Source organism: Podarcis gaigeae (assembly GCF_964106915.1).
Source record: "Podarcis gaigeae genome assembly, chromosome: 3".
Classification (NCBI taxonomy): Eukaryota; Metazoa; Chordata; class Lepidosauria; order Squamata; family Lacertidae; genus Podarcis; species Podarcis gaigeae.
The window spans coordinates 72,135,693-72,161,974 of record NC_139680.1 but is presented as its reverse complement, the minus strand read 5'-3'; the positions used below and the strand labels follow the sequence as shown (position 1 = coordinate 72,161,974).

General features: G+C 40.1%; 1 protein-coding gene and 2 long non-coding RNA genes across 7 annotated transcripts; 1 reads left to right on the top strand and 2 right to left on the bottom strand.

Annotated features, from left to right (window-relative positions):
• The first annotated feature begins 6 nt into the window (after positions 1 to 6).
• On the top strand, positions 7 to 19,566 carry RNASET2 (ribonuclease T2). 5 transcript variants are annotated; one of them, XM_083732805.1, is made up of 10 exons: positions 7 to 145; positions 6,776 to 6,881; positions 8,280 to 8,346; positions 8,695 to 8,753; positions 10,094 to 10,151; positions 10,946 to 11,010; positions 14,554 to 14,667; positions 15,290 to 15,335; positions 15,935 to 16,009; positions 16,586 to 19,566. In XM_083732805.1, the coding sequence occupies exons 2-10, from the start codon at positions 6,793 to 6,795 to the stop codon at positions 16,763 to 16,765; spliced, it is 753 nt and encodes a 250-aa protein (XP_083588931.1). In that variant the 5' UTR covers positions 7 to 145; positions 6,776 to 6,792; the 3' UTR covers positions 16,766 to 19,566. The 5 variants fall into 5 exon arrangements, with proteins under 5 accessions (XP_083588931.1, XP_083588934.1, XP_083588933.1 ...); XM_083732808.1 differs by having other exon boundaries at positions 143 to 339; XM_083732807.1 differs by lacking the exon at positions 7 to 145 and adding an exon at positions 2,029 to 2,125.
• LOC310841691 lies at positions 5,421 to 6,769 on the bottom strand. The gene is made up of 2 exons (XR_014562696.1): positions 6,077 to 6,769; positions 5,421 to 6,024 (listed from the first exon to the last, which is right to left on the bottom strand). It is a non-coding gene; the product is annotated as an uncharacterized lncRNA (long non-coding RNA).
• Positions 17,064 to 23,534, bottom strand: LOC310841594. The gene is made up of 2 exons (XR_014562575.1): positions 22,928 to 23,534; positions 17,064 to 21,187 (listed from the first exon to the last, which is right to left on the bottom strand). It is a non-coding gene; the product is annotated as an uncharacterized lncRNA (long non-coding RNA).
• Positions 23,535 to 26,282: the final 2,748 nt, after the last annotated feature.

Here is a 26,282-nt window from a genome sequence, read left to right as displayed (position 1 = left end):
CAGATTCGTGGCTCTGGGGCATAGGGGGATATTTGCCGGGAAAGAGGCGGAGCGCAGTGGGCCAATGACTTCCTGACCGCAGTCGCCGCCCACTTTGGAGGAGGCTGCCCAGCGAGCCGAGCTTCCGCGCGCGTCGAATGTGCGGGTACAAACCGGCTGCTTACGATCCGGCTCCGCGATTGGCTGGGGAGCGCAAGAGGCGGGAGGTTTAGAAGGAGGCGATGTTTCGCTACATGGGGCTCTGCGGTTTTTGCTGCCGCTGAACGAGGCTCCCGGCGCAATCCTAACCGTGCCTACTCAGAAGTAAGTCCTGTTGAATTCAATGGGGCTTACTCCCAGGTAGGTAAATGGAGGTTAGGATTGCAGGCTCAGGCTCAATCCTGAATGGAAATACATAGAGCGGGGTTTTGTTGGTACGTTTTTTCCCCTCCGGCTGACGTGCAAAATGGTAGAATATGCACTGCACTTTCATAAGGCATAGATATGATAGAGTTCATTTGCCACACGGCTCTTTGCGGACTATTGTCCAATGAAGGTTCATTATCGCAGAATATAACTAGAGGAGAAAGAGCCTGCATAAACAGAACTGCAAAAATACCAAACTCCAAAACAACGAATACCTGCAATCCAATTCAATGTACATGGGTTTGGAAGAAAGTATTTTGAACCACTAGGCACTATTTTTTGTTAAATGACTGGTATCCTTAAATGTACTGTAATTCATGAAGCATTTACTTATGCTCCAATTCTAAAACTACTTAAACTCAAGCTCTATTGGTTGTACCCAATGTTATGCCTCCTCATAGTATACGACTAAAGTCTAAGGCTGCATTCACACTTCCGTTTACTGTGCACTTGTGTGTGCAGTGCTGGGTGTTTAATCTGTTCTTACATGTTGTCTAAAACACACATTGTTGTGAAATATTACTTACTGTTTGATGTACAGTACTGTGCTGTTGTTCAATCCATCTTTACACCAATGAAACCTTTAAGGTAATTCATCTCCAGCTAAGTTGTGAACACGTTTGCATGCGTAAATACATCCCTGCCTATCAATGTCCACTGGTGTGTACACAAACAGAAATGAATCTGACACTTAAACTGTTGATGTCAACAGCTAGGGACAAAGTGATGTGATGGGGGGAGCAACATTGTCTCTAAGATGGAATTGTGAACACACCCGTAAGTTCTAGTTAGGTGTCTTAAGGGCTGTGTCCTGAAAATATGTATGTGATAACTATAATAGGATCAAAAGCTGAAGGTATCTTCAGAAATTATTTAGGCTGCACCTGTCTATGAACACTTTATCTGTGAGTAACATGCACAGGATTGGGCTGCTTTGCTGGTTCCTGCATGCACCTATTGTACTAATTATGGTTAAATCAGATGACAGTCCAAATAAGGAAGGGTGGAATTGTAAAATGGTAGAAGCTAACAAAATTGGAAAGGGCTAGAAATGTTTATTTTATGCCACAATCTTATGTCTGTTTACTAAGAAGCTAGACTCACTATGTTCAGTGAGATTTACTCCCAGGTAAGTGTGCATATGATTGCAGATTTAAGATTTCATTAGAGCAAGGAAACATCCAATGTAACTATGATGCGGGGTGGGGTGGAGGAATCTCACTCAGAGTGGATGTTACTGGTCAGCTCAAAACACTTTAGTGATACCTGGGTGTAAGTAACATCAGAATCGGCTTCCCTTTTAAAAATCCTTCACCCCTTTTAAATTTTGTTCTGCTGAAAGCAACAAGAAGGGTACACAATCACCTTGGGGATTTTAACCTATGCTGAGCAATACTTCTAGGGCCAGTTTTTGCTGGAATTCTAAACCAGTCTGCTGTAAACCGAGATGTAATATACAATACTGTGTTGAGTGTTTATCATTGCACAGTGGCCCTGCCTTACAGAGATGAAATAAGCCCCCAAACTAATACCGATGCCAAGCTTGTAGAAATGTGCATTGTACTTAGTGTGAAAAGCTACCCTAATATTCAATGTGATTCCTTTTTTCACATGAAAATTGCATGATTTTTAGTGTTTGTTGTTTCTAGAATTATGCTGCAGGTGGCACCAAAAATCTGTTCAGTACTTTAAAACTGCTGACTTCTGAAGCCAAAGACATGTATGCAATTCTATGCTTACAGAATTAAGTTCTTAACCTGAGGTACCACTGTACTTGTTTAGGAATAACCACTACTGAATTTCATAAGATTTGTAAATAAGCACACCATGTGAGTCTTTAGCTTATGGGTCTGTTTGTTTGTACTTGGTAATTGGTAGTTTCACTATTATTATTATTATTATTATTATTATTATTATTATTATTATTTAAATTTGTGCACTGCTCTTCATCTGAAGATCTCAGGGCAGTTCACAGCATAAAAATACAACCGAAAAAGACAAAATACATAATAAAAAACAAAACAAAAATGTTTAGGTTTGGCATGTGTAAGCTTTCTGCTTTTACAGAAACCGAAGCACCCAAAGCCTTCAAACTCCAATAACCTTTTGTAAAACTAGGAAGTTGTAAGAAAGAAAGAAAGAAAGAAAGAGAGAGAGAGAGAGAGAAAGATCCTAAACAGAGCCACTCTTTTTTCTAAAGGGGGTGGGGGTGGGTGGAGACCCTGAGATCTGAAAAGCCATCTGAGTAGTTGTAGCAAACAGCAACAGAAAAAGAAAAATCTTTTTTATTATATGCAGGAGACAAGTGGAGGCATAGCAGTCCGCTCGCTGCACTTACGCAATGCCTCTTTTCCGTTGACTAGGCACGAACGACCCACAAGGGGCTCAGCGAGAGGCTGTGTGTGGGCGGGATTTAGTCGCCCAGCGGAAGTGCTGGTTCCTGTAGGGAAGTGAAAGCTGATGCCGCCCTTGCACCAGCTTTCTAGTTCAGCTCCTGCAAAGCAGGTACAAAAACAACCGGTTAAACTTGTGAGTTGGTTTTTTTTTTATAAATCGTAATCTCTTGAAAGATTGTAACTTGGAAGTTAAGTCTCCCTGGTGCGTTTTGTTTTGTTTGTTTTCGAGTTCTAAGCAAACATGCAGCTCAGAGCGGCAGCTGTAGAGCCGGGTATATGTTGATTCGAAGTAAGTCACACTGTGTTTAATAGGACTTACTTCCAATGACTAGTGGAACTTCGTACCTACACGATTTGGTATCTAGTCCTATGTACAAGTACGCCGCAGTGAACATAGCGGGATTTTCTCGTAGCCATAAAGAAGACGCTGAGCGAGAGGCGGCAGTTGGAGGCTGTGGTTTCTTAGGGCTTTTCTCCTCGAAATCATTCCGGGCGTAGGACGTTTGAACCCTGTGGGCGGTTGGGAGATTGTAGCATGTAACTCGGCAAGGATGACTTCGAACAAAGGGGGTTAGGGAGCAGCTTTATGTGTTTATTTGGCACTTTAGTTATGCGAGGCTGCCTCGGGTCGGAGCTGTTCTGTAGCAAAGTGTATTGGCAATATGCTGCGCATGTCAAAAGGGAAAGGTTTTGAATTATTTTATAGTGAATTGCATGGTGGAAATTCTAGGTAGAAGTAAAGTTTGGAGGAATTGTTTTTAGATTTGTGGCCTCTTTGTTCTCAAAAGATTTCACAATATGCATTTTCCAAAGTTGCTTTTTTAATTGATTACAAGCACCTAGTTTCGATGCTTGGTTTGACAGTTTTCTGGCTTCCAGTATTTGCAATGATATACTACTACCTTTCTTCTGTAAGGCAAGATATTGTCCCTAGGCATCCCACGCAGCCTCTTGTCTAACCACTGAGTGGTCTTAGTCTGGATTAGTTTCAGATTACTGAAATGTCCACATTACTGTATCATGTGGCTTGATGCCACACTCATCCTTCCTATCCTATGACAGGTATTTCCTGTACCCTTTAATGAGGGTGATGCGAGTGGATCTTCCCTGCAGTTGTGTTAAGCTTTGAAGGGCTCAAAAATAATGGGAAAGAGTCCTTCTCTACAGTAGGTAGCCAAGGTGCTCAGAATCTTTTGGCTGTGCAGAGCCAAAATGAGCCCTAGACTTTTCCTTTGGTTCTGTTGGGGAAGGTTGGGACAGGCTGTTCTCCCAGTGTGGTGTAGTGGTTAAGAGTGATAATCTCAACTTGTAATCTGGTGAACCGGGTTCGCTTCCCCGCTCCTCCACTTGCAGCTGCTGGGTGACCTTGGGCCAGACACACTTCTTTGAAGTCTCCCAGCCCCACACACCTCACAGAGTGTTTGTTGTGGGGGAGGAAGGGAAAGGAGAATGTTAGCAGCTTTGAGACTCCTTCGGGTAGTGATAAAATGGGATATCAAATCCAAACTCTTCTTCTTCTTCTTGCATTGGGCAGCCAAAATGCTCAAATGGCTCAGTGGGCCATCATGAAAAAAAGCCTTTTCTCAAAAAGTTGGAGTTGGAGAGCAGAACAGGGCCTCACAAGGTCAGGAGCTGAGGCTGCTTACTTGAGGATGAATCCCATTGTACACAACAGAATTCATTTCTGAATAAACATCTTCTGTATGATCTAGTTGAGATTCCTGCATTGCAGGGGGTTGGACTAGATGACCCTTGGGTACATTCCACCTTTACAGTTCTCTGCATTTGCTTCCACTGAAGATGAGGAGCAGAGTCTTGTCAGTGACAGTTCTTGGCTTGTCTGGCAAGGCCAGCCAACATTTGTGTCCCCCTGCTTCAGCCTGTAGACCTGTTCCTGTGACTGGAGTCTTGTGCTGTTTATAGCTGCGGAAGTGGTGCTTCTCTGTCTTGAGGCTAGTGCCAGCCAACTGTCATTCCCTCCTCTTGTCCCCTTCTCAACAGGCCTCAACAGTGGCCACTAAGTATGCTCAGACCTCATTGACCTGTTTGGGAGGTGTTTATTGTTTTATCCCACACTTTTAGACAACTACTGTCTCCCCAAACAAACAGCTTGCATCAATAAGGAAAAAAAGAGAAGTCACTGTCATTATGCTTATGAAGAGACACACAGAAAGAAAGAAAATTGGTGGGGATAAGCAGAGAAGGAAGTTCGCTTATTTAAGACTAGAACAAAATGGTGAGCTAAAAGAAGGCATTTGTACTGAATGAGGGCCAGATAAATCTTCCCTTGCTCTTGTTCTTTCTTGAATAGCAGTTAGTCTCCTGCCACCCATTTTTGGCTGATAAATGGAACAAAATGTCCTCCTCCTTGCTTCTTCACCCGCAAGATAGCTAGCAGTTGAAACCAAGGGTTCTTTCCTGAAAGAGGAAATCAAACTTCCTTTCATCATCTCATTTTCTGGTCGATGAATGGGGCCAGGTTTGTCTCCTCCTTTCTATGAGCAGCCTTATATGGACTTTGGTCCCCTAGGCCTAGACATTGGCCGGTGTATGCTGCTTTCAGTGTGTGCTGCTTTCAGCACTGTAGTCTCAGGGTAAATGTCTATAGTCTCAGGGTAAAGTGTCTATAGTGTAGTCCCCAGGTTAAGATGATAATTTTTAAGAGAGGTTGTTTTTAACACAAATAATAGAGCATTGTTGAATGTTTTAGAAACAGCAGAATGGAGGGGGACCCTTCTAATTCTAGGGTAGTCAAGCTGGTAGGGAACTAAGATGAGAAATAAATGAAGTTCAAGGAAAAGCACAAGAAGTGAGTGGTAGTGAAGAGGAATCAGAGTTCTGCTTTATGCATATATATTTTATTGTGTTTGAAGATGATTCTGTTTTGATTTGATCTGACTGGAGTTGGTTTTGTGCCAGGTAAGCTGATGCATGAACAGAACAGAATCAGCTTAAATACAAATACTCCCCTTTAAATGACTTATGGAGAGAGTTTTGGCTTTTTGTGATCCATTGCCTACTTTTTAACGCCATTTAATTCTCAGGGGTTTTATTTGAAGACATTTAAAGGAAGTTTTGAGTAGTGCTCAAATATGTTTGCATGCACTTAATGGCTTTAGCAAAGCCAGAAAATATAGAAGGCCCAAACCACTTGGTTTGTTTATAAGGCTCACTCTGTTCTCTTGAGCCCTGTTATATGCAGTCTCATCAAGTCCTGTTTTTTCTCCCTTCTCATGCACGCAGTCATTTTGCCAAGTTCCTGCAGGTTCCTTCACCTTTCATATTTATCCACTGCCAGCTCCCCACCACCACCACCTTATCTGGTCTCAGATTTATGCACACCTTTCTCACTGCAAAGGGAGTGGGGAACAGAGATCTGCGATGCTCCTTGGGATCCATCTGCATGTGGATATTTTACCTACAGTAACATTGGCATAAGCCCCCGTATAATCATGTTAAGATCCATGTTACTTCAACAGAGAGAAAAAGAAATCTCGCAGGAAACATTAGGAAGCCTAGCAAGGAAGAATGACATCCAATAAGATACTTGCATTACCACTGGAAACACTGAAACAGTTCTTAAAGGTTCTTAATAGTAATGTCACCTGTTTGTGGAATTAGTTTTCCTTATAAATAGTGTGTCTCTGCTGAGTGCTGTGTTCATATCTCAGTCTGCTGTCCAAACAGCCAGTGTTTATGGAGAAAAGCAAAGTGACTCTTAGAGGAATATATTCCTTTTTAAATGTGTTGTGTTCAGTTAATCAGGATAAATGTGTTTTAAAACTGTGATTGAGAATCTGTATCCCTCCAGATGTTGCTGCACTACAAATCCCATCATCATTAACCATGCTGACTGGGGCAGATGGGAACTGGAGTCCAACAAAAGCTGGAGGGTCAAAAGTTTGATTTCTCATTCACTTCTAACAGTTGCCTGATTGCGGTCTTGTGTTTACATATTTTCTTTTCTATCATAGCGTCACCAAAAAGGAGCATGAATCCTATTACTCCATACTGTTTGTTTGTTGGGTGCTTTTGGCTTGCTATCTTTGGTGGGACTGCTACACATGAGTTGGAGGAATTGTAAGTATTGGAACATCTTGTACAGCGAAGAAAGGCAGTTTTAATGACCTCTGTGCTCTGTGTCCTATTTCAGCCAAATACTATTGCAGGTGTGGATAACCTCTTTTCAGCCAGAGGCAAAAGTGGACAGAGCAATGAAGATACACTTTATCTTTTCTACACACCCCTCTCTACACACCTCTGGTTTTAGAATCAGCATTGCATGAAAGAAATCCAGAAAGTGGTCTACAAACTGACCTACCAAGTCTGGGGGTGGAGGGGATGTATGCCCATCTCGCTATAAATTATTCCAGTTAGGTGTGCCCCGCATTTTACTCTTAGAGTGTGTCTTTGTTAAACAATAGTTCTCTAAGTGAGCTAACTAATCTCAAAAAACAAAGTGTTTCCCATCATATTGTATTACTCTTAGTTTAATTATTTTTAATAACCATAGCAGTCATTTTCTTCTAGTTAATTTCACTTTTGCTTGCCGACGTTTATTTGCTATCCATCACATAAGATGAACTATCTCAGGTTTTTCTCAAAACAAATAGGGTAAATGAATGCTTTGAACCACGGTTCACCAAATCTTTTGAAGCATACAATGGAGAACTGTGTTTGCAACTGGAGATTTCTTTGTTGTTTCCACCACTGCAGCTCATAAGGTTGCCAAGGGAAGCTTCATTTTAAAATGAAAAATGTGTTTCTTCAGCAGTTTGAACAGTTGCTGTAGAAGCTTCAGAACAAACCTTGGACTTTGCTTGCAGTTTTTGGTTTATTTTTATCACAGCCTTAACATTCTTGTTGTAGTAAAGGACCATAGAAAATGGCTCAAGTTATCTTATACTAAGCAGTAGAAAATCCCATTATAGTATTAGGTTGCTGTGTACATAGCTGGTAAAGGTAAAGTTAAAGGACTCCTAACAGTTAAGTTCAGTCACAGACAACTCTGGGGTTGTGGCACTCATCTCGCTTTACAGGCCGAGGGAGCCAGCGTTTGTCTGCAGACAGTTTTTCCGAGTCATGTGGCCAGCATGACTTAAGCCGCTTCTGGCGAAACCAGAGCAGTGCATGGAAATTCCATTTACCTTCCCGTCGGAGCAGTACCTATTTATTTACTTTCACTTTTTCGCATGCTTTCGAACTGCTAGGTTTGCAGGAGCTAGCTGGGACCGAGCAACGGGAGCTCACCTCGTCGTGGGGGTTTGACTCGCCAACCTTCTGACCGGCAAGCCTAAGCGGCTCAGTGGTTTAGACCACAGCGCCACCCACGTCCTACAAAGCTGGTAGAACAGCACATTTTAACAGCTGTAAAAATTAATACTAAAGATCCAAAAAAAGATTCCCCAAAATTTCTATTGTTACTTGCTGCCTTTCTGTTCTTCAAATATCTTTAAAATATATATTTTTATGTTTCAGTGATGAGCATCCTCATAAGTGGGAAATGTTGTACCTTGTGCATCAGTGGCCAGTGACAGTATGTAAGGTGAGTTATTAATAAAAGGTAAAGGTACCCCTGACCGTTAGGTTCAGCCACGGCACCCATGTTATTAATACACTGTTGTTAATAAAGGTGTGCATTTATTCAAATGTATACTTAGCCCTATCATAAAAGCTAGTGTTAGATAACCAATTTTACAGCAGCATAGAAATTTAATAAATGTAATTTAATAAATAATAATAATATTAATGCTCCTGTTCTTTTAACAGCTACAGCAATTGGCAGGTTTAGCTAAGTTTGAATATTGGAACTATTTAGCTTAAAACTGTGTGTGTTTTTCTTTTAGCATAAAAACTGGCTTTCCCTGATAATTGGTTGACTTGTTTTCTGCAGATGAATGAACATGATTGCAAAGAAGATCCACTATTGTACTGGACAATCCATGGACTCTGGTAAGGTTTTAACTTTGAAAATAATGCTACATTATATGACATTTAATTAAGAGTTTGGCCTAGATGACCTATATACAGTGGTACCTCGGGTTAAGTACTTAATTCGTTCCGGAGGTCCGTTCTTAACCTTAAACTGTTCTTAACCCGAAGCACCACTTTAGCTAATGGGGCCTCCCACTGCCACCACACCGCCGCTGCACGATTTCTGTTCTCATACTAAAGCAAAGTTCTTAACCTGAGGTACTATTTCTGGGTTAGCGGAGTCTGTAACCTGAAGCGTCTGTAACCCGAGGTGCTACTATAATTCCTTTTGGTCAAAGCCCGTGTATCTAAAGGTATATTATTGAAACCCCACAAAAAAAGAAACTCATTGGAATGTGATGCATCGGATCCAATGAATGGTGGTGGCCTTGAATTTGGATTCTCCAGGGATTGGAGCAGGATGCTTAGCTGCAAGGCCACTGAATGCTCAACCACAAACCTTGGTGGTTTTAGTGCCAGGCTGGGGAACCTTTGGCCCTCCAGACATTGCTGGACACCAACTCCAATAAGCTCCAGTCTGCACAGCCAATGGTTAGGGATAATGGGAGTTGTTGCACAACAGCATCTGAAGGGCCACAGATGCCCCACCTCTGTTTTAGTGGCATCTAACCCTTACTATTTTACACCTACTTTATGCATGTCAAATTATTAAGTACAGCAATGGCCACTTACACTACATCTGTTTACAAGCTGGTAGTGTCTTATATTTGACAAGACTATTACAGTAATAGTATTCCATCTCTGTTCATTTGGAATAAATAACCACCCTATCTTAAAATATTCAAGAAAGGCAACAACTTTAAATGCATAATCACAATATTTTTAAAATACCTTCATTCCTGTTTCCATTGCCCTCCACCTCTATGACAAAATGCAAGTACGGATCAGCACCTTGTGGTTGAAATTGATGCATTTCTGCACATTTCATTATCACTGAAGTTTGTCCTATTTTTAACAAAGAAAAAATCATTTGTTTAGGAGATGATAGATAGATAGATATCTAGATAGATAGATAGATAGATAGATAGATAGATAGATAGATGCTTGATAGACAGGTCAAGTTCTACTGGTACATGCTATTGGATCTCACAGCAGTTTGAAACTGCTAGGGAAGCTTTTGTGTAGCTTATTTGTTTTTATAGTGATATACTGTGAAAGCTTTGTCTTAGGCATAATATTGTAGAAAAGGGATTCATTTTTTCCAAATGTAATTTCAAATTGAAATATTATGTAGACCAGTTTCATCCACCACCACTGTTTAGGGGCACTTAAATTTTGTTCTGTTTATTCTCTCTTAGGCCTGATAAAGCAGAAGAATGTAATAGAACTTGGCACTTTAACTTATCTGAACTTCAGGTATAAATTATATGAAAATGTAGATTCTTAGTATGGTTTTGTTTTTTGCTGTTGCCTCATCCAGATTTTTCATAGCCTGTCAGTTGCTATTAGAGGTAGATATGCTATTTTATTCTAAAGCTCTTTCTGTACCATCCCACTCCAAGGGTTTGTGGTAGATCACAATACATTTTATTTTATTTTATTTATTCTATTTTATTTTATAGATAAAGTGTTTGTTTTTTCATTTATTGTTGTTGTTTGTTTTTTTTCTATTTTCAAAAACAGGAACAGAGAGCACACTTAACACCCTCCCTCTTCCTCCCCTCCCCCTGCCCCACTTACAGCTTCATACCAAATACAGCATTTATAAATTAAATTAAGAGTAGATATGTGACATTCTACAAAAATAGAAGATTCAACATTGTTGCTCTGTGCCATGCGTGGAAGAAGCTTATGCATGAGATGGCCACACAAGGTTTTTGTTTTGTTTTTTAATGCAACTGTAGCTGAAGAGATCTGATAGTCCCCTGAGCCCCATCTAAAAAACTTGCTGAGTAGTCCATAGCTTTTAATACTGGCATAGTCCTATGGCAGCCAGGAGCTGAAATACTGGGTTTGCTCTTTATGATTTACAGTCTGCAGGCATAAGTGTACATGGGGATGCTGTCATACCTGTGTTTGCTCTACAGTCTTTACAGCCAGGGATAGGGTCAGGTTCTCAGTGTAGCTGCATGTTTTATTTGGAGCTCAGTGCTGCTTTTTAGCTTATGAGAGCCTTTACTTACATTACTTATTTACTTACTTACTTATAGGATCTCATGGGTGACATGAAGAAATATTGGCCAGATGTGCTTCATCCAAACCATACCTTTTTCTGGTGAGTTGTACCACTTTTAAACTTTTTGGTAATGGTAGTGTTACAAAATTATTCATTTTCAGTTCTTTTTCCAGAGTGGATAGTCCATAGGAACTAGGTGAAAGTGAAATCTAGCACAGAACTTCTAGAAATTATTATGCCTTTGCTTTATTTCCCTTTTCACACACACAAATCTCTGCATTAGATCCAGTGTTTCTTCTGCTGACAGCAGCAGCATCTGAAAAAGTGGACCATTGCCACCCATTTCCCCTCACCCCTTGGCTCCACACACCCCATGCTGTTCTTGGGTGTTTCCTAACTGCCAGATGGGCCTCTGCAGGAGAATGAAAGAACTGACAAAAATGCCCCCCTTTCTGTCAGTGGGATTGCACTGGATCAGAAATTTTGGGTAGACAGATGGGAGTTCTTCTGTTGGCAGAAGGCAAAGTCTGGATCCAGTCCTCTGTAAGTTTGTAGGATATATGAAATTTTACGTCAGATGAATATATGTACCAGATCTCAGTGCTATTTATTTATTTTAGACCACCTTTCAGGAATAAAATTCCTCCCAAGGCAGGTCACATGAAAAACAAAATAACATACAATAGATAACATTTTAAAACGTATCAGTAAAACAATCCCATATTGTTAAAAGTAGCAATTCAATGTCAAATATACAGCATAATAAAGTAATAAAGTCACCAAGGCCAGGCCATACAACTGAATCCTGAGCCACTGACATTCTCAGGCAGAATTTTAGATTTCTGCAACCTTATATTGTTTATTTGGTAGGCAGAGTTTATTTCTTTCTCTAAGTCTGATATAGCAGAAACAGGCTTTATTCTTTAGAGCAGTCCATCAAGTATGGTTGAGGTATATAATTCCCATTTCTTCCAACTGAAGGTGCTTTCTGCTCTGTTTGAAACTGGACTGAAATACAGGCCAAAACTAGCCATTATGGGGAGCATATTGCCGTCACAACCAATGTCTCCATGGAACTGTCTAGTAAAAATGATATGTGATATAATATCCCCGTGCTCAGTGTGTTCTTTGCCCTGTACAAGCGGCAGCCAATAAAGTGGAGTGGGCCCAGGAGTAGTGCGCACAGTGATAGTGTGTCATGCCATATGTCTTACTTTATGAGATGTTGGTTAGAGCCAGCCACACATCACCCTTAATGGCAGTGTTGAGCCATAGTTGCAGCATCACACTCTTGATGGTTGCATGCACAATTCCATATTGGAGCCCAAAGCTATATAATGTGAACATAGTGCAAAAGTCCAAAAACTGGTAGTGGAGAATAGAGAATGCAGCTTGCTGTAATGTGTGCTGCTTTTCTCTGTTTCCTAGCTGTCCCACTGATATGTCAGGAACTTACCCTAAATAAATAAATAAATAGAATTTGTATGTTGAATGTGCAAAGTCCTATTTGTTTTCTATGGTGCTCCTCTTTCTCTAACCTCCTCTGTAACCTTGAAAGGAGGAAAAATCTGTACAAAGCTGTACAAAGCTTTAGTGCTGACAACACACACTGAAAGAGAATATTGAACAATTAACCTTTGTCTTTTTCTGTGATGCAGTCAAGCTAGTGACATCGTGCTTCATATTTGACAAGTGGAAATCTGCTAGGAACAAGGACAAGATGGTTTTCTTGTCAACTGACAAATGAAAAAAAAAACCCTAGCTTTTCTTATATGCAGAAGCTTTCAGCGTTTGTGGTTTCCATAGTTTCCAATTTCATATGAAGCAGAAGTAGAAATGCTATGTCTTTGAACTGAAGCATTCTACTAGTTTATCTCTTTCTGAGTAGCAACAGGTTCCTTGCAAAATACAGAACCAAACACCTGAAGAACTCCTTTAATACAGAAAAAGATTCAAAAGTATTCAAGCATACAAGTTTCTCTTCAATATGGGGAATAATTTGGAACCCAAAATCACAACGGGAAAATATCCAGCAGGCTTCCACTTATGCAGCAAGACTTCCCCTTCCTCTCCCCTTCCTGCATTGCCTCCCAGTCGCATTTGGAGGATCTCCCAACACCCGGGAGCTGATTTGGGTGGGGACTGTAAGGGTTATATAAAAACTAAACTATAAATATAAGGGGGGAAATAGGAGCAAGGTATAGGTAACACATTTCAGATATCTGTTTGGATCCAAAGTTAAATTAACACAAAGTTTTCATGAAAGGAAAGCTCCCCATTTCACCCTAATCACCCATCCCTATCAACACACGCTCTTTCTTCCCCAGCCCCCAAGCCCCCCAACACCATGATGTATAGTCTCAGAAATTGTAAATCTACAGAGTGTACATATATTATATACCAGCACTACTAGTTGAAGATATATGTTTGTGAAAATGTACATATTTTGCAACTATCCAGTATGAAGAACATCCCACATTCCTGAGAGGAAGATGCATGTTCGGGTGGGAAAGAGAAAGAGTTGCAGAAGGGCAACCAGGGCCAAATAAAACAGGATTGTTACTGCTTACATATCCTTTCTGTACTTCAAAAATGCAACTTTTTGTATCATTTTGTCCCAAACTGAAATGGGAATTTTTCTCTCCTGAAATGGCATCTGTTAGGACAGGCATGTCAAAGTTCTGTTTTGAGGGCCTAATCGAGCCCACCCCTGTGGCAGTTTATTTCCTGGAGTAAAATCCTAAAAAAACCCTCAACTGTTTCAATCCTAGAAAAAGGTTGGCCCTTTGGTTGGCTCCCACGGCCCTCTTTGAAAAAAGTTTGGACACCACTGTCTTAGGAAGTACAGCCATAGGAATCTGCAGGAATTTTTGTGGGGAGGGGGCAGAGTAAATACACCAAACAAATGAATAAAATATGCAGAACTAGATAACAGTTCTTCAGTGTCTGGGATGCTTCCCAATCTTCATGTTGTTAGGGCAGAGTACAAAATAAATAAATAATAATAATAAAATAATCACACCTATGCTAAAATTATGAATACTTGATTCCCCCCCCCCCATAGGGCAGCAATCACTTCACCAGAGAAAACAAGCATAAAGAGTTTGAAAGCAAACCAAGAACTTTCTTCTCGAGAGTCTGGCAATGACTTGACTTCATCTAATTGGCTAGATCCTAAATGTGAATCATTGCTCTGGCTTCATTCATCGGTGAAAAACACCAGTGGTGCCTGCAAGTTTTGTGGTTTCTCATACCACAAATGAGGATGGTGCCTGCAAGTTTTGCCTCATATGTCAGGTTCTACAGTTGCTAGACAATTACTTTTTATTAAAACGAAAGCTGGGAATCTAGGGATTGTGGTTTAGTTGGGGGGGGGGAGAGAACAGCCTTTCTTGCCCTCTTCCTACATTGGGAGTATACTCATAGAAATGAACATTGTGATTGAGACTTCTGAAATGTTTAATGATATGAAGAATGAGAGTGCTTAAGGGGAAGAATGCTTTGAGTTGGAAGTTCAACCAGCTACACATTTGAAATTTTCTTCTGAAATTTTAAGTATTTTTGCTATAGAATTTTTTTGTAGACCTCTGAATACATCCAAATCTAAAGATGTAACCCAACACTTTTGTTTTGTTTATGTAGGAAGCATGAATGGGAGAAACATGGGACTTGTGCTGCTATGCTGGAATCCCTTAATTCTGAAGAAAAGTACTTTAGTAAAGCTCTGGAGCTCTATAAAAGAATTGATCTTAACAGGTGGGGAAATGGATTTCTTTGGAGACCTCTGCAGCATACAGGCATTCATCAGCAGCTATATTTGCTATAGATAGCACTCCACAAATGTTATCAAGCCACTTCTTTCCAACAGCCAGGACTTTCCATTGATACAGTATATGTCTATATCACTTTAAATGTTAATTATTTCTTTATGTGGGCCAGAACTTGAGTTGCCAGTAAAGTTCAGTGTTAGTAGAGAATATATTTTAAAATTCATAATTACTCCAGTTCATTCTTATTGAAAGCATCTGTTCTGTAGGTCGCTGGCAAACAAGTAGCTACGGAACACAATGCATTTAGATATTGGGGATCAATATTTTGAGGAATACCAACAGCTATCAAAAATAACAAAGAAGCTGGTGGGAAGATAAGGAGAAAATTAAGTGCATGGAAAAGTAAAGTATAGATAGAATCTAAAGTGCTCTGGACAAGTTTCATGTGGGTTGCTAGCCACACGTCTAGGGTCTCATCATCATCCTACCCAAACTGAGGCTAGGGTGTCTTACCTCAGTACAAAGTGAGAATATTGGCCGACTATAACACAGTTGCATGTAGTGAATTTTTCCTGTTCAGTGCTAGATGAAATATGTCTCTTTTTCAGTTATCTCTTGAAAGTTGGGATAACACCAGGCAGTACCAGCTACCAGGTATGAGGAGAAATTGTTTTGCATTGTTCTATGCCATTGTTTTGTTGTTTTTTAATAGGTCTTTTGGTGTGTTGTTTTAATTCTATTTGTGCTTGGTACCTTTTAAATTATTATCGATCTATGGTTTTAGCTTTCTCTATTTTATCTGTAAGCTATCTAGAGCCCCTTTCTGGGGAAAAAGCAGAGTATAAATAAATACAGAGTAGTACCTTAGTACTCGAATGGCCTGGCTCCTGAACAAATCGGCTCCCAAGCGCTGCAAACCCGGAAGTAAGTGTTCCGGTTTGCAAACCTTTTTCAGAAGCTGAACATCCAATGCAGCTTTTGCTTGAGTGCAGGAAGCTCCTGCAGCCAATTGGAAGCCACACCTTGGTTTTTGAATGGTTTTGGGAGTCAAATGGACTCCCAGAATGGATTACGTTCGAGAACCAAGCTACCACTGTAATAATAGTCTTAGTAAACTGTTAAATGTTACTGTTGCATCGTAAAACAAAATTTAAATATAATTCTTTATATTTATTTTCCGTAAAGTTTTTTGTGTAAGTATTTGTTGAAGTGGTATTTTAACTCTTTCAACTCTTTCATGTTTTAATCCCTAGCTGGCAGCCATCAGAGATGCTCTTATAGATGCTTATGGTGTAACACCAAAGATTCAGTGTCTTCCTGGAGAAGAGGTATCTGTTTATTAATCTTTGTCAACTTTTCTCTTTTAGAAAGATTGTTTTTATTATTTGACATCTTGAAGTGGGGATTGCACCCAACTTTTGAAAATAAAGATGTCTTACAGAATTGTATCCATTATGTTAACCTTTCAGCCCACTCTATTCCTTGATGAAAATCTGTTAAACAATTTCTCAACATATGTTGGAGGGATGTCATCCTCAAATTTTGTTAAGATCCACATTAATATTCACAGAACTTGAAACCATCCGAATCTGAAATGATACATTTTAGTTTATGTTTACTTATCTTTTAGTCATCTTGACACTATAACTTTTTAGTCTAATAACAAAAAATTACATTATAAAATCAATATTATTTAATATGAAAAAATGTAGTATACCTTTATCTCATTAAATGCAGCAATTAGCACTTGGTTTATCAAGATTGTGGCTTCATTGCACCCAAATGCCACACAACTGATTAACCATTAAAATTTCTCTTTAGTGTTTAATATTTCTCTTTTTCTAGAAATGTCTATCATGGACTTTTAAAACAGAAGCTCCATTTTTGCTTTATTTTCCTACCAGGGTCATATACAGATAATCGGCCAGATGAAATTCTGTATCACCAAGGAGTTTACCCTGAGAAACTGTACAGAGCCAAAGACTGATCCCTCTCCTGCCCCTGAGGATCATTTCTACCATACGGAAGATTTGGAAATATGCAATGATACACTGACATATTATCCTTCACATCTGCATGAATGAAGCAGGAAGAAAGTGAAAGTACTTTTTGAAATACCATTGAGATTTAACAAAGCATATTACATTATTTAGAGAGAAAGCCATCTTTTTATCCCACAAAGATACTTACTGTAATACTTCATTTGAAATTTTTGAAATCCTGCTTGCTTTGGAACATGTGCAAATGACAGTATTGGTACTAAAGCTATATAAATGGAGAAGATTCATTCTATGGAATAGCTATTCTTTCATTTGGGCAACTAAATTACCATTTTTATATTTTAAAAGGGGGCTTCATAAAGCTTTGCTTTTCATTATTGAGGAGTTGTAATTTCTTGAAAGTGCTTTCACTAAAGCAAAATTCTGAATCAGTAGGTAATTCTATTAGGATTTTATGGAACAGCTTTCACACTGAGAGCCAGTGTGGTATAGTGGTTAAGAGCAATAGACTCGTAATCTGGGGAACCCGGTTCGCGTCCCCGCTCCTCCACATGCAGCTGCTGGGTGACCTTGTGCGAGTCACACTTCCCTGAAGTCTCTCAGCCCCACTCACCTCACAGAGTGTTTGTTGTGGGGGAGGGAAAGGAGAATGTTAGCCGCTTTGAGACTCCTTCAGGTAGTGATAAAGCGGGATATCAAATCCAAACTCTTCTTCTCCTTTATGTTTCAGAAAAGGCATGAAACATTCCCCCAGCCCCTCCCCCATTAAGCAGTTCTACAGTTTGAATATTGTTGGCAACAATGAAGGTGCAATACTGATTACTTCCTTTCAGAGAAAGTGAATCTACATAGTTGGTAGCTGGTCGAATAGCAAGCTGCTTCTGGTCTCTGGCAAAAGCAATAATGTATAGCTTACCTTACTCCAAAGCAATGCCACTGGCATCAGCAGAGTGCCTCTAGAACAAGTATGTTGAAGCTTGAAATTACCACAGGCAGTGACCATTTTAGATGTGTCTGATATGTGTTCAAGCACACATGCGTGCATCATGCTGAACCCAGAAGTGACCCAAAAACATCACCAAAAGGGGTGGGGCAGGGGCGGAACAAGGTGTTTTCGGGCTTTTCCAGTGATGTTTCAGATGTACGTGATTTCACGTTAAGCACGTGGTGCCTTGGAACACAACCCCCATGTAAATTGGGAGCTGCCTGTGTTCAAACAAACATGGCCAGTACTTTTTATAGAAATGTTGGCTTGGGCCTGCAGCAGTTTATCATCTCACATTCCATGAGCGTACTTTTTCCATCCCCCCCCCCCAAAAAAAAGTCGCTGGGATTTCGTCTGTGGATCTTAATTTTTAGCACTGAAATGAGTTTAACAGGATTCAGGATCCATTTCTCTGTATCAGTGATTACATCCAGCACTTTCAAATGCATGGGGCAAAAGTTCGTGCATAAGTTGTCACTTCAAGCACTCTTCTGGGAAATGTCACTTAAAAAAAAAATACTCTTGTTGAGAAATTATGTGTTACCTTGTCAGCTCCTCTTTTTTTCATATCATGGTATCCTGGACTGGTTCTGTGGCATGGTAATTGGGGGCACTGTGCTACAGTAATTTAGATAATAGCACTGGGAGAGTGCTTTTTGATCCTCTGGTGGTTACCTTATCAGGGCAGTATTTGGTCTCCAGTGCTATTTAATGACTATATGAAGCCACTGGGAATGGTCATTAGGCATTTTGGGGCAAGGTGCTATTAGTACACTGATGACATTTCAGCTGTGTTTCTCCATAACTTCTGAATTGGGGCAGGCCATGCAGGCCCTAGGCCAGTGCCTGAAGACAGTAGTAGAATGGATGAGGTGGGTGGGAGCTGAGCTTGAATCCTGAAAAGATGGAGGCACTGTGGGTGAATGGTTCCTGTGTCCAGGAAATTGGGCAATTTCCTTCCCTGTGTCAGGAGCTAAACTCTGTGGACAGAGTTGCACTCCCCCTGATAGCTCATATGCAGTCGGGTGGGGGGGGTGTAATTCTGGATCTAGCTTTGCAAGTGCAGGCCCAAGTAGCCCCAGTGGCTAGAATCACCTTTTAGGAGCCATGCCTGGTGTGACATCTGCAACCGTTGGAAGAGCTTGACCACCATAGTTCAGGCAACACTGACTTCCGTATTGGATTAATGCTATGTATTCTGTGGAACATCCTTTGTGCTTGGCCTGGCAACTGCTGTTACTGCAGAATGCTACAGCATGGTTACTAGCAGGAGTGAGAGATCTCTGCTCAAAATTTGCTATGCACTGGTTGCTGAGTTGTTACTGAGCCAATTTCAAAGTTTTACTATTGACTTGGGACTGTGGGGGTCCTGATTTACTTGCAGGGTCGCCTTATCCATATGTACCCACTCTACCTCTTTGAATTGCAAACTGGCACTGCGACAATTGCCACATAATACTCATCCTACAATTGTAAGAAGTTTATCTTTTGGTGTGGCAGAACTTGCACTCTTGAACTCCCTACCTGTTGACATCAGTCAGGTGCCTTTGCTGTACTTGTTCTCGTGCCTGCTTAAAACATTTAGGCAACCCCCCCCAAAAAAAACCCCACATACCTAGATGTTGATGTGCCTTAATCTTTTACTGTTAATTTCGATTATCTTTTTAAAGTTTTTAATTGCTTCTATTAATAATTCTAATATTTCTTGTAAACCACTGAGTTTTTATTATAATCAAGCAGTATATAAATTTATTGATAGATTTTGTAAGCCAGTAATCAGTGCCTTAATTGAGACCTTTCACAGAAACATGGGTTCCTGATTTGTCTGATTAGTGACTAGTACCAATAAAACTACAATCTACAAATTACTGTTTTTCGTCAATAAAATTGCTCAGTGCCATTTTTTCTCTTTAAGTTTATTAGCTTGTATGCCGTTAAATTAAAACAATTTGATGAACTATTGCAAGCTGTTCATTTGAAGGAGCTTGACCACCCTTTTGCAGATGGTCTTTTTCCTCTTATGAGCTTTAATATTGTTATAATAATAGTACCACATCCCCATAGACTGTTTCTTCTCTAAAGGTAGAGGATAACCTCGATAATTTATTAATTTATTTGTTTAAAAGTATTTCTAAACTGCTGAATATTTTTAAAGAAACCAAGTGGTGTGCAAACAATGCAAATCAACATAAAAACCTAAAACATGATCTAGTCTTAGAGCAGGGAAAGTCTGCACCAAAAATAAAGAAATAAAATACATTGTTACAGGACATCTGAAGCAAATAATTGATGTTATTCTCATAAATCAGTGAAGTGGACTTTAAGTAGGTGCGGAATCATTGTAAAACAGTGTCACCAACTCATAGGAATATATCGTCAATAGTATAGAAAACATCTGAGAGTGGCAAGTTTGTATTTCCTCACACACACCCCCCCCCAAAAAAAATAAGGTCATCCATAAGGGTGACCAGAACAAATTTTGTCACCAAACGGCTGAACCCAAGCTGAAATGGGTCAGCTTAATCCGTTTTCTCCAAGAGTGTCTGCATCTGAAATACTGCTACCTTCTCAAGCATCTTGCTCAGAAAAGGCATTTGTGACTGAACTGGTTGTTAAGTATCTCATGCTCCAACAATGACTTTTTTTAGGAGCAGTCACACTTCTGCTTTCCTGAGGGTGTCATGCACCATCTTGTGTAAATATGCATTACTACTGGTCTCACACTGGGTAGCTCAAATAAGCCATGCTGGGCAAGGATTGAGAAAGTATGCTTTGGCCTGAACCATGACAACAACCTCGTTCAAGTCCTCAAGCCTCATTAACTGAAGCTGATCTCACCAAATCATGTTGCAGCAGACATCTCAACTGGCTTTGTAATAACAGCAGCATTCAACTTAGCATGGAGAGCTAGCAATAGTTCCTCATCGAAGCGCCTGACAAACTTGTCACAGCAGACCCTCAACATTTCCAACACTCCATTCCCTAGGACAGATGTCAGCAGTCCTCCTGCCATGTAGAATAGTGTTTGTGGCCTTGATGGCCACACATCAGGTGTGACTTTACTCTTAACATGTGTCCAGTTGCCTAATACAATTTATGTACTAGCTGCCATCCAACCTGCATTATGGCTTGAACCTCCCTGGTTTTAGGCTCAGGAGCATTCTGGCTTCATCACAAATCTCATGCCAATTCAAATGAACATTAATTACATATTAATATAAAAAGCCAAAATCAGTTTTTAAAGCTCTGGACATTTAAAACACCTATATTTTCCTCTTCTAAGCAGAGCCGAAGCTAGGTGCATCCAGATTGTGCCCCCTGGCCACGGACAAATTAGCTGTTCTTTCTGCCTCCCCTCCATACCCATCCATTCAATTCACCCTCTATTTAAAACCATTTCTTATGAGGCAATAATATATTTATGGACATATATATTTTTCTGATTTTGCATCTCCCAATCGCCTGTGCCCCTGGCAGGGGCCACCTCACCACCCCCTAGTCACAGCCCTGCTTCTAAGGACCTCAGAGTCCTTGTTGGGCCGAATAGCAGCTATAAAGATGAATGTATTGCCAAAAATGCTATTTTTGTTTCAGACCCTACAGGTCATGGACAAGGTGGAATGTTTTGGAAAGTGGCAGAAGGATATTTCTAAGTTTGTTTGGCAGGGCAAAAAGCCCCGAATAAAGTTTAAGATACTAACTGATGCGAAAGAAAGAGGGGGATTTGCCCTGCCAGACTTGAGGTTATATTACGAAGCTGCAGCCTTCTGCTGGTTGAAAGATTGGATTTTACTGGAAAACACTGATGTCCTAGATCTGGAAGGGTTTGACAATGCTTTTGGGTGGCATGCATATTTGTGGTATGACAAGGTTAAAGTGCACAAATTGTTTAAAAACCACATTGTTAGGAGAGCAATTTTAATGGTCTGGACAAAATATAAAGACTTATTGGAGAGTAAGACTCCGAGGTGGCTCTCACCGGTGGAGGCCAAGGCACGTAAGAGACCTAATATGGAAGCCAATTGGCCTAAATATGGGGAAATCATTGAAAAGATTGGAGACAATTGGAGGTTGCAGAGCTTGGAAAAACTAAAAAACAAGGTGCGAGATTGGTTGCATTATGCACAAATTCAAGAGGTCTTTAAAGTAGATAAGAAGGTTGGATTCCAGGTGGAAAAATCGAAACTAGAGACAGAATTGTTAGAACCAAAAAGTAAACTACTTTCGAGAATGTATAACCTGCTGCTTAAATGGAATACTCAGGATGAGACAGTCAAATCCGCCATGATAAAGTGGGCGCAGGATTTGGGGCATAACATTATGTTTGAAGACTGGGAAAGGTTATGGAACACCGGAATGAAATTTACGGCATGTAGTGCCTTGAAGGAAAACATTATGAAAATGACATACCGGTGGTACATGACCCCAGTCAAGCTTGCTAAGATATATCACCTGTCTGATAATAAATGTTGGAAATGTAAAGAGGCGGAAGGGACATTCTTTCACCTCTGGTGGACCTGCCCGAAGGTGAAGGCCTTCTGGGAAATGATCCATAATGAACTAAAAAAGGTACTGAGATTTACCTTACCTAAGAAACCAGAGGCCTTCCTTCTGGGTATGGTGGACCGGAGAGTGTTTAAGAAGGATAGAACTTTTTTTATGTATGCTACTACAGCAGCAAGGATTTTGATTGCAAAATATTGGAAGACACAAGATTTACCCACACTGGAGGAATGGCACACGCAGTTGATGGACTATATGGAACTGGCCGAAATGACTGGCAGAATCCGAGACTTGGGAGAAGAAACATTCGAGGAGGATTGGAGAAAATTTAAAGACTATTTGGAAAAACATTATAAGTTGTATGAATGTTAAAAAACGCACCCTCTAGGAAATTCTAGCTTCAGTAATGTTAAATTAAAGAAATGGAAATTAAGGTACAAGGAGTCAGAGATAGAATAATGAAACAACTTTATTGTGTTAAAATGAAAATGTACATGATTTGGGTTATATTACATTTGAAATTGGGTAACATGATAAAAAGGAAGATATAATAATTATTGAAACAAGTTAACAAATTGCAGACGTTATGTATCACAGAGAATGCAGGGTTGGGAGGACGTGGGGAAGTCCAACAGATTTGGAAAAAGGAGTAAGAAAAATTTGTAACCTTTCTTTTTTACTTTACAATACGTTCTTTATTTTTTTTTCTGTATTATATAAAACTAATACAAAATATTATTAAAAAAAAAAATAAGGACCTCAGAGTCATACATATGTTATTGATGTCTGTTTTATAATCCTGTCGTGAGGAAGATTATGGTGAGAGATTAAACCCTGGGCTAGTCTGCTTAAATCTCTTACAGGTTCACAAATCAATAAGGGAATATTAGCTGTTCATTTTATGTGTGCCTATCACTGTAATAATAATCTGCTGTCACTCTGAAGACAAAATAATGACTAAGTCTTAACCTTGCAAGAGATATGGTAACCTGTTGTGGTTATTTGTTAGCAGAAAATTGCCTGCACTTAAATTGTCACTGTAGAAATTAGGTTTTGCTAGACTGTTAATAATCTTTAGCTCCCTTGCTGTTAAATGCCTGTCTTTTGGAGAGTGTTGAAATAGTACTTCTAATGCACTTCTGCAAAAATTCAATAAAATTCCATTTTTTAAGGAAAGAATCATTTTCTTCTTCATTAAATGTTTAGGTGCATCGCTATTGAAATAAGGTGAGATATTACCATAATATGTGGTTTAAGAAACTTCCTGATGGAAGAGTCTGTCTCTAAAATACAGTTTTAATCGAACTGAAGTACCATGAACAGCAATGATGGAAACATGTTAATAACACTAGATATATTTAATATATGTATTTCTTCTCTGTTTTGAACTGTAAAACTATTGTATAAGAAGCCTCCTAAATTAAATGCAGCCTGGTTTAGCTGCAAAGAACAGTTTGTTTCTGGAGTACTGAAAGACACACAAAGCTCTCAAGATGTTTTGGACAATACCATTATTCTGATTCTGGTACTCCACAAGCAGAAAATATGAGACAGCCAAACGCAGAGGTGCAGGATGAGTAAAGGTATGTATATAGTTAAGACTTCTTATGCTAGTGATGGGCAACCAGTGGCCATTGGACTACAACTCCCATCATCCCTGACCATTGGCTATGCTGGCTGAGGCTAATGAGAGCTGGAGTGCAACAACATCTGGAGGGCGCCATGCTGGTGGCAGCTTCTGTAATTGTCCAGCTGCGTCAAGACAACAGAATAAGATGGTATAACATTTTCTTACTCCTGAGGAAGACTAGAATTAAAATTTGTTGGACATTTCACATGCTTTAAGAAAATGCCTTTTCATGATGATATATTCAGGTTTTTATATAGAAACAAAATTGCAGAGAGAACTATCGCCAAAATATTGCTGCAAATCATTCCACAACTGGAGTGAGTTACAGCAGTGTGGTATGTCAGGAAAAAGGAGATCACCTGCCTGTGGAGTACAATAACAAAACAAAAACCTTTGGAGTGTGTAAGCAGATACAGTCATACCTCGAATTACAGATGCTTCAGGCTGCGTGTTTTAGGGTTACGGACGCGCCAAAACCCGGAAGTACCGGAATGGGTTACTTCTGGGTTTCGGCGCTCGCACATGCGTAGAACCACTAAATCACACTTTGTGCATGCGCAGAAGCGCCAAATCGCAACCCGTGCAGACGCAGTGCTGCCGGTTGCAAACACTGCGGATTGTGAACGTGCCTCCCGTACGGATCACGTTTACAACCCAAGCGTCCACTGTACAGTCAAACCTTGGTTCCTAAATGACTCTGTTTTGGAACGTTTTGGCTCCCAAATGCCAAAAATGTACATGCCCAGATGTAAATGCTCCGGTTTTTTAATATTTTTCGGAATGTCCAACGTGGCTCCTGCTTGAGTGCAGGAAGCTCTTGCAACCAATTGGAAGCTGTGCCTCAGTTTTCAAACATTTCGGAACGGATTATGTTCGACAACCGAGGTTTGTACAACAAAGTAGTGGTACAAGAAAGTGGAAGTAAATATTTTTGCCATATTCCTAGCTGCTCCAGGTTGTTGTTTGTCAGAGTGAGGTGTCCATCTCAGGCAACAGTTTATTGCAGGCGGGGGGGGGGGGGCGGAGCAGGTACAGTGGTACCTCAGGTTACGTATGCTTCAGGTTACAGACTCTGCTAACCCGGAAATAGTGCCTCAGGTTAAGAACTTTGCTTCAGGTTGAGAACAGAAATCGTGCTCCAGCGGCGCGGCAGCAGCAGGAGGCCCCATTAGCTAAAGTGGTGCTTCAGGTTAAGAACAGTTTCAGCTTAAGAACGGACCTCCGGAACGAATTAAATACTTAACCCGAGGTACCACTGTAATGGCAGTGAGGTGTTGGGTGGCCGTGGCAGTGTGTGCTGTGGGACCTGCTTATTGCTCTCAGGTGTCCCTGTGTTGAAGTATCACTCAGCTGTTAGTCCAGTAGATGGAAATAGGTGAGGTGCAATCTAGTCCATCAACTTTGGTCAGCCTTACAAGAAGGTATCCTTCAGCCCACGTGCACATATATACACAGCTTAGTATAATGTAGAAGAGGGAGACTTGGGACCCCTCTTGTCAATGGATCCTGTTTTTCTATTGAGTGTTTTTTAATTTTTTTCTAGGGTTGGTTAATCTCTTGCGTTCACAACTCCTGAGAGGCAAAAACAACCACCTGAATGGAGTCTTCAAGATATTTTGGGCAGGGGGTCTTTTGTGTGACTTGTGTTCAACCCCCCAGGAGAGCAATAAATAAATAAATCTTCCTTTCTTAGGTACTTTCATTGGGGGGATAGAGAGAGGAAATTATGATACATATTCTAAACGTACATTGCAAAGAGCTCTTAACTTCCTTTTTCCAGGTTCTTCATTTTTCTCTGTCGTATTAATTGCAACATTGTTATTGCAATTTGTTCTTCGAAGCATTTTCTGTGCTGGATCAGAGGATGCTGAGCTTGGCACCTACAATGCTTTCAGAGACGCTTTTCCTTGAACAATTGGAAAATGCCAAAAATTCTCATGTTGCTTTCTTCTTTTGATCATTGACCTCATAACACACTCATCTGCTATGTTCCTGCTTGCTTTTCCTTGATGAAATTGTAATGTGTGATTTTTTTTTTTAAAAAAAAAGGTTTAAGCATATTTTAATTAGTCACATTATTGCACAGCAGTTCTCTTGCCACATGTGGGAGTGAAGGTATTGTCTTTTAAACATAATTATTTCAAAATTGTACATGAAACCACACTCTCTGAATGCAAACCTTTGGTGATGTGCTTTTAAAGTGTGTTTTGGGGAGAGAGAGAAAACCACACATTTGCCTTTTAGGTTAGAAGCCCCTCTGTTCTAAACATAATATTTGACAATAAATTGAGTGGGCACATATTCTCTTAATTATTCTGTTAATTATTCGAGGGTATTCATTGGCGCCCGCAGAGGGGAAGGGAGAGAGAAAAATTCTAAATGCATTTATGCATTTATTTTAATGTTCACAAACACACACACCTCCAGCTAGTCAACAAGAAGTTTAGCGTGATCTTTGAGATCACTCCTATTGACAATGGCTG